The 7,607-nt window shown below is 39.7% G+C and overlaps 1 protein-coding gene across 10 annotated transcripts in view; it reads left to right on the top strand.

The window, feature by feature from the left end:
• jakmip3 (Janus kinase and microtubule interacting protein 3) overlaps positions 1-7,480 on the top strand; it is a 23,551-nt gene extending 16,071 nt beyond the window's left edge. For 6 of the 10 annotated variants that reach the window (XM_029427397.1, XM_029427403.1, XM_029427399.1 and 3 more), the window contains 11 exons: positions 182-244; positions 722-820; positions 1,526-1,624; positions 2,127-2,186; positions 2,958-3,023; positions 4,037-4,105; positions 4,692-4,769; positions 5,876-6,109; positions 6,335-6,400; positions 6,529-6,588; positions 6,972-7,480. In XM_029427397.1, the coding sequence (XP_029283257.1) occupies positions 182-244; positions 722-820; positions 1,526-1,624; positions 2,127-2,186; positions 2,958-3,023; positions 4,037-4,105; positions 4,692-4,769; positions 5,876-6,109; positions 6,335-6,400; positions 6,529-6,579 (885 nt within the window). In that variant the 3' untranslated portion in view covers positions 6,580-6,588; positions 6,972-7,480. Of the gene's footprint in view, positions 1-181; positions 245-721; positions 821-1,525; positions 1,625-2,126; positions 2,187-2,957; positions 3,024-4,036; positions 4,106-4,691; positions 4,770-5,875; positions 6,110-6,334; positions 6,401-6,528; positions 6,589-6,797; positions 6,865-6,971 lie in introns of all 10 variants that reach the window. The other 4 variants (XM_029427404.1, XM_029427402.1, XM_029427398.1 and 1 more) reach the window with 2 other exon arrangements.
• The last annotated feature ends 127 nt before the right edge of the window (positions 7,481-7,607 follow it).

Below are 7,607 nucleotides of genomic sequence, written 5' to 3'. Positions count from 1 at the left end.
TCATAGATCATAGATCATAGATCATAGATCATAGATCATAGATCATAGATGTAGAGCAGAACCGTACAGGATTGATCTGTGAATAATGTTTATTTAAGAACTGCTGAAACTGCTATGTCTTTCTGTCTTTCTCTCTGTCTATCTGTCTGTCTGTATGTCTCTCTCTGCCTATCTATCTCAGGATGTGAAGTGGGTGGAGGAGAAGCAAGCGTTATATCAGAGGAATCAGCAGCTGGTGGAGAAGGTGAAGCAAACTGTCCAATGTGAACCCATGAAACTCAAATTCATATCATTCGTGACTTATCGTTATCTATTTTGTCCATCCAGAATAAACGTTCAGAAATCCACAAATCATAGAACAAAGAAAATCTTCCTGTTTTTGACTTTACTCACTGACTAACTACTAACTTACTTGACTTTGTAATAGTTGTCTGCACATTTTATTATTATTTTAGATCATTCTGCACTTTAGCAAAATGGAAATTAATACAGACTTTAAAACAGGGCTGAAGGGTTAGCCTACAGCTAACTGAGTGTCCCCATGGAAACGTCATACTTCCAGTTTACATCCCTCAAAGCATGATGGAAACTGCAAATAGAAAAAAAGACAAAGAATAATAATGCGAGCGACAAATCCATTAATATTTACTTTTTTGTTTTGCTGCATTAAGTGATATTGTTTCTAGGATTTTTCTGACTGTATAGGTTTGATATTTTACAGGTGAAGCAGATGGAAAGTGAAGAGCTGCAGCTGGAAAACGACATCCAGGACGTCAAAGATCAGAATGAATTGCTGGAGTTTCGGATCTTAGAACTTGAGGTAAAAACAGTCAGACAGATGTGAACAACAAGTTAAAACAGTCATACAGATCAAATCAAATCAAATTTATTTATATAGCCCAATATCACAAATTATACATTTGTCTCAGTGTTTACAGACTGTACAGGATACGACACCCTCTGTCCTTAGACCCTCGCATCGCACAAGGAAAAACTTCAACAAGTTAAAACAGTCAGACAGACATAAACAACGAGTTAAAGAGTCAGACAGATGTAACCAACAAGTTAAAAGTCAGACAGATGTAAACAACATTACATTACCTTACAGTTCATTTAGCTGACACTTTTGTCCAAAGCGACGTACAAAAAGTGCAAACAATCATGGAGATACAACTCCGAACAGCAAAAATCTTGTAAGTACAATAGCTTCAAATACAATCGTATAAGTGAACACTGTCTTCAAATAAGCCAGTTTGAGGTGCAACATACAAAAACAATACAATACAATTTCAACTATTAGCTATAAATAAGCCAAACCAATATAAGTGCAACATACAAAGAACAGTTATTTAGTTTTCTTCATTCGCCGAGGTGCAGTCAAAACAGGTGAATTTTAACAACAAGTTAAAACAGTCATACAGACATAAACAACAAGGTAAAACAGTCATAGACACATAAACAACAACTTAAAACAGTCAGACGGATGTTTGTCTCTGTTTTTATGGAAACTATGTTTACTGTTCAGGAGAGGGAGCGACGCTCACCTGGTATTCACTTCCAACAACTCCATTTCCCAGAAGGCCTCAGTCCTTTACAGATCTACTGTGAGGCAGAGGGAGTCGCTGTGAGTAACAGTACACTATTACTTTTAGTCTGGATTATGTGTTAAACCTCTTTGTATTTGTCTAATATTGTAGTTTACTCTTCAATTGTAAAATATGCAGCCCTGGGTGCCCTGGTAGCTCACCCAGTAGTGCGGGCGACCCATGTACAAAGGCTGAGTCCTTGCCACAGCGGCCCATGGTTCGAAGCCCAACCCCTGACCATTTTCTGTATGTCGTTCCCCTTCTCTCTCCCCCTTTCACAATCTATACTAAACTATAATTAAAGGCATAAAAAGCCCAAAAAAATAACTTAAAAAAAATTATAATATGCCGCCCTGCTGACAGCACACTTGTCCATGTTTGTGATTGGTCAAAAGTTGCAAACTTTAATGTGACCGCGCTCATAGCCGGGCTGAGAAATCTGAGTTCGCTTATCAAGTTGATAACTACTGTCGAGGCTTCTGTAACACAATTAAACTGAGTAATTATTCAGTTTCCTAATTGATGTTTATTTTTCCTCAGGACATTGTGATCAGTGAGTTGATGAAGAAGCTAGACATTCTGGGAGATAACGCCGTAAGTGTATGTTGACTTTATTTTGTAAATGTATGTCTTTTATATTAAAGTCAATCAATTTGGACCTGAACTACGTCTTCTATCATCAGAACCAGCAGTTTAGTGTATATCTGCCTGAACCTGCGGTAAAACAAAACATCTGCTGTTCTCTGTTAAGGAGATACTTCATGTGCAAATGTTGATGTATGTTTTACCATGATGACAATGTCACGTGATTATTGACAAACAGATGAAGAAAAACATGTAAGACAGATGAGAAAAAAATCTGTTTTGTTGACTACATGTTGTTAAAACGTTGACTACATGTTTACGTGTTGTTGACATGTTCAACACATGTTCACAACATGTTGTTGACATGTTGTTGACGTGGTGTTATCATGTTTTTGACTTGTTGTTGACATGTTGACTACGTGTTATTGACATGTTGACTACGTGTTGTTTACGGGTTGTTGACATGTTGAATTCATATTTTGTACGTGTTGTTGACATGTTGTTGTTGACGTGTTGTTATCATGTTTTTGACTTGTTGAATACATGTTGACTACATGTTGTTGACTACGTGTTATTGACATGTTGTTTACGGGTTGTTGACATGTTGAATTCATATTTTATGTGTGTTGTTGACATGTTGTTGTTGACGTGTTGATTTCATGTTGTTGACGTGTTGATTTCATGTTGTTGACGTGTTGCTGTTGTTGACAAGTTGTTAATGTGGTGTTATCATGTTGTTGTTGACGTGTTGCTGTTGACATGTTGTTGTTGACATGTTGTCAACAGACTCTGTCCAATGAGGAGCAGGTGGTGGTGATCCAGGCCCGCACGGTGCTCACTCTGTCAGAGAAGGTAACACTGTTTACTGATGCCGACCTTTGACCCTGTGCAGCAGGACATATTTATTGATGATTTATTATTGTTTGATTAATAAACGCAGTGAACCATATGAACGTTTATTTGGTTCTCATCTACTCTCTCTTTGTCTTTGGTCAATTTCAGGAGTTTTGTTTAACCCTCCAATTTTCTTCCGGTCAAATTTGACAATTTCAAGTAAAAATAATTAGTTACAGTTTATTCATTGGAACAGTTACATAATCACAACAAAACCAATTGTTATGATTTGATTTTGAAGATCTCTAAAGAAATGTCACATCTGAAAATATTGCAGAGTTTGTAGATACAATTTTACCCATCTGATCTACTAAAGTACCCAGAATATTTTCTTTCTAGATGCCATACTGTTAAAACACATTGTTCTCTGAGTTGTCATTGCTCAGATTTGACCTGTTTTTAATCATTTAATGATTTGGTTTGACAAAATTAGCAAATAGCAACGTAGTTGTGACCTTTGGAGCACAAAATAAAAAAAACTAAATGTATGTTGGGGAATGGATAACGAGGTAAAACATATATATTATATATATATATATATATATCTATTGGGTAAAAATAATTGTTTTTACTGTACAGTCTTTTCTGATTAATGAAAAAGGGCATCTACAGAAACAGAAACCACCAGACACTGCTTTTAGTCGTCATATCTCAAACTAAAGCTGGACAAAAGACATAATACTTTCACTGAACGAGGCAGATTGAACACCTGTTTTCATGTTTCTTTAGATTAATAAACCCACATTTTCCATTCAGGATGGACTTTCTAACCTGTGGTCCATTTACTTTTGTGTCTCTGTCTGTCTCTACCTGTCTGTCTGTCCCTACCTGTCTCTCTCTACCTGTCTGACTCTCTTTATCTGTCTCTCTCTCTCTCTCTCTCTACCTGTCTGTCTCAACCGGTCTGTCTGTCTCAACCGGTCTGTCTGTCTCTACCTGTCTGACTCTCTCTACCTGTCTGTCTGTGTCAGTGGCTGGAGTCCATCGAGGTAACGAAGTCGGCTCTGAAGCAGAAGATGTTGGACATTGAGAGTGAGAAGGTAAAAAACACAAAGAATATTTTATAAATGATGACGCAGCGACTGTCTGTGTTGGTTTTTTATTATTATTTTCTAAGCCTTCATTTTAAAGTGATAGTGGGGGGCCAGTGCATCAAAGGTCCGCATATGGAACGTTTGCAGATTATGGTCAAATCCAATCTGCAAATTATTTGTATCTGTTGTACGCCATTTATTCTGTCTCTCTACCAAACTTCATGGCTGGAGGAGTTTTGTGATTGAACCCTAAAAAGGGCTTCCTGTCTAAACAGTTGAAATTCATCTAAAATATTTTAGAGGCTTACTTTTGGTCTCAAATAGCATAAACCTTGTACAAAATATAAAATGTAACCAAAAAACTCCAAAGTGACCCGACAGTTTTCTGAAAAGTTTAACTTGACAGTTTAGTTCATCGCCATGGTGACACCGCACAGATACAGTACATGGTGACATTGTTTATGGTTGTTTTTACGTTGCAGTAGCCTGGTTATCTATAGGCTTATTCTTCTGAATCAGTCCTGTTGTTGATTCCCAGACAGTCTGACAATAGCTCAGCTCCTTCAGGTGACCTCTGTGTGTTGTTTTCTAGGATCTGTTCAGTAAACAGAAGAGTTATCTGGATGAAGAATTGGACTACAGGAAGCAGTCAATGGATGAGGCTCATAAGGTCAGTGTGAGCAGCTAGAAAAGCTGCAGAAAAAGAGCCTCAACAAGCAGGTGCTCATGAAGCGTAGAGGTGTGTGTGTGTGTGTGTGTGTGTGTGTGTGTGTGTGTGTGTGTGTGTGTGTGTGTGTGTGTGTGTGTGTGTGTGTGTGTGTGTGTGTGTGTGTGGTAGCACAGAACTGAATCACAAGTCAAACAATTATATATAAACCAACTGACGAGGCATCTAGTGTAGCTGATGCTGAATATTTCTGTGTTCACACTCACTCCATCAGGGGATTTCATGCCTTTAATTACTGCTGTGACATGAGCAAACTGACACTGAAGCACCTTCACAACATGCAAGATGACATAATCTTCTTCTTGCTCATTTTGACATGTTCAACAGAATCCAACAGGCACAGAAGTGAAAAAGAGTTAACAATGGGATATACTTATTTATTGGATTGTTGTGTGAAGAATCTGCTTATTTCACCTGGAGAGACAGTGAGGAAAGATAACGTACAGGAGAGTTTGAAGTTTGGTCCAAAGTACCTGTGCTGGATTTACTTCCAGCTCACTGTCTCTCAGAATATTTTTGTGTTTTTTACATTTTTAAAATGTATGTTGGATTTGAAAACGGCAACAAGGTTTAGTTCAGGGCAACAAGAATGACTAACAAAAAAGCCCAGGTACACAGAGTTTACTTTACCCAGGTATACGGGTGTCCCCAGGTATACAGGGTGTCCCCCAGGTATACAGGGTGTCCCCCAGGTATATGGAGTGTCCCCTAGGTATACAGGGTTTACCCAGGTATACGGGGTGTCCCCGAGGTATACAGGGTGTCCCCCAGGTATAAGGGGTGTCCCTCAGGTATACAGGGTTTACTCGGGTATACACGGTGTCCCCCGGGTATACGGGGTGTCTCCCAGGTATACGGAGTGTCCCCTAGGTATACAGGGTTTACCCAGGTATACGGGGTGTCCCCGAGGTATACAGGGTGTCCCCCAGGTATAAGGTGTGTCCCTCAGGTATACAGGGTTTACCAAGGTATAAAGAGTGTATGTTTGTTTGGACTTTAATGAATTGATAAAATATTTTCTTGTTTTAAAATGTCTGCCCTTGACGCAGAGGATCCTGGAGCTGGAGTCCATGTTGTTTGAGGCTCTGCAGCAGGAGGATGCGTACAGGATGGAGGGACTAAAGATGGAGGAGGGTCGTCTGTCTGAAACACTGACGGAGGAAGAAAGGGACGGCCTCAGAAGAGCAATGGATCGATGGAAACGAACTGTGATGTGTGAGCTGAGAGAGAGAGACGCCCAGATCCTCCGAGAGAGGATGGAACTATTGCAACTCACACAGCAGGTAAACATTTAAACAAGAAGTAAACATTAAAAATCAGGTAAACAACAGGAAATAATTTAAACAGCAGGTAAACATTTGACAACAGGTATACATTAAACAGCAGGTAAATAGCAGGTAAACATTAAAGATCAGGTAAACAGCCAGTAATCTTTTGACAACAGGTAAAGTTTAACTGACTGTACTGCATGCGTCATGTATTATTAACATTATGTTTGTGTTTGTCAGAGGAACAAAGATCTGGAGGAATTTATAGAAGCACAAAAACGACAAATTAAAGAGCTGGAGGAGAAGGTACGGACCAATAGAAACATTACATTAGTTTTCGCACCAATGTAAAGTTATCTTTCAACAGCCTACATGTAGACTATGAAATCTGGCAGAACAATCTCTTACTGAGTGTCCACTTCTTTTTATTTCAGTTTCTATTCCTGTTTCTATTCTTCTCTTTGGCCTTCATCCTCTGGTCCTAACATCAGCTGGTGAGTCACACAGCAACATGTTTTACTGCTGGGCAACAGGGGTAACTGCAACCCCAGGTAGAGTGTACTGAAGGTATATCTGAAACCCCCCCCCCAGGTATACAGGATTTACCCCCCCAGGTATTATGGGTTTACCCCCCATGTATTATGGGCTTACCCCCCCAGGTATACAGTGTTTACCCCCCATGTATTATGGGTTTACCCCCCAGGTACACAGGCTTTACCCCCCCAGGTATACAGTGTTTACCTCCGAAGAATACAGGGTTTACCTCCCAGGTGCGTCAGGTTTCTTATCACTATTTTTATTAGTTCTAAAGCTGTAAATTACTTTAAGAATCAATATAAATAATTTGCTATTTCTTAAGTTTGTTTCTGTGTTTTAGTGTCTGCAGGCCTCCAGAGTCCAGCAGAATACTCAGCAGGGTCAGCTCAGTCTGGATCCAAACTACAGGATGATCCAGAAGAAGTTCAAACAGCAGCTTACTGACTGAGGCCTGTTGGCTTCACTGCCCCACTGACCTGCATCTGTGCTGTCAACCAATCAGAGCAGAGCCCAGCCGTCAGCTGACTCTGGATCTACACCATCACGGGGACGCAAACAGGGAAGGTTTTCACATCAAGAAATTAACTTTGTGTTGCAGACAAGTGCAAACTGCGAACTATCCTGTCGGCTACTCTTCACCTGATAAACACTTTCTGTCCTCAGGAGGTCGGTGGACCTCAGTGGTGCTGGACTTCCTACATGGTTGATAGGGTGGGTTAAGGCCTTTTCTCACCAGGGTTGTGACGTAGAATCCACGCGGAAATGCAAAATACTTGCTTGGAAGTATTTTGCATCAAAATACCGGCAGCGTTGCGAATTTGCAACACTTGTTCAATAAAAGTTCTGAATGGATCCATGGACTCATTCTTCAGATGAAAATGATAAATTCAACATCATTCTCCTTTTAGAAAATTCAGAGTGAATCTGACTTCCCTCTGGTAAACAATTACAGTGTATATGTGTAGGGCTTTTATTG

This window comes from Cottoperca gobio, unplaced genomic scaffold, assembly GCF_900634415.1.
Source record: "Cottoperca gobio unplaced genomic scaffold, fCotGob3.1 fCotGob3_316arrow_ctg1, whole genome shotgun sequence".
In the NCBI taxonomy this organism is placed as follows: Eukaryota; Metazoa; Chordata; class Actinopteri; order Perciformes; family Bovichtidae; genus Cottoperca; species Cottoperca gobio.
This window is presented reverse-complemented; position numbering and strand designations above follow the sequence as displayed.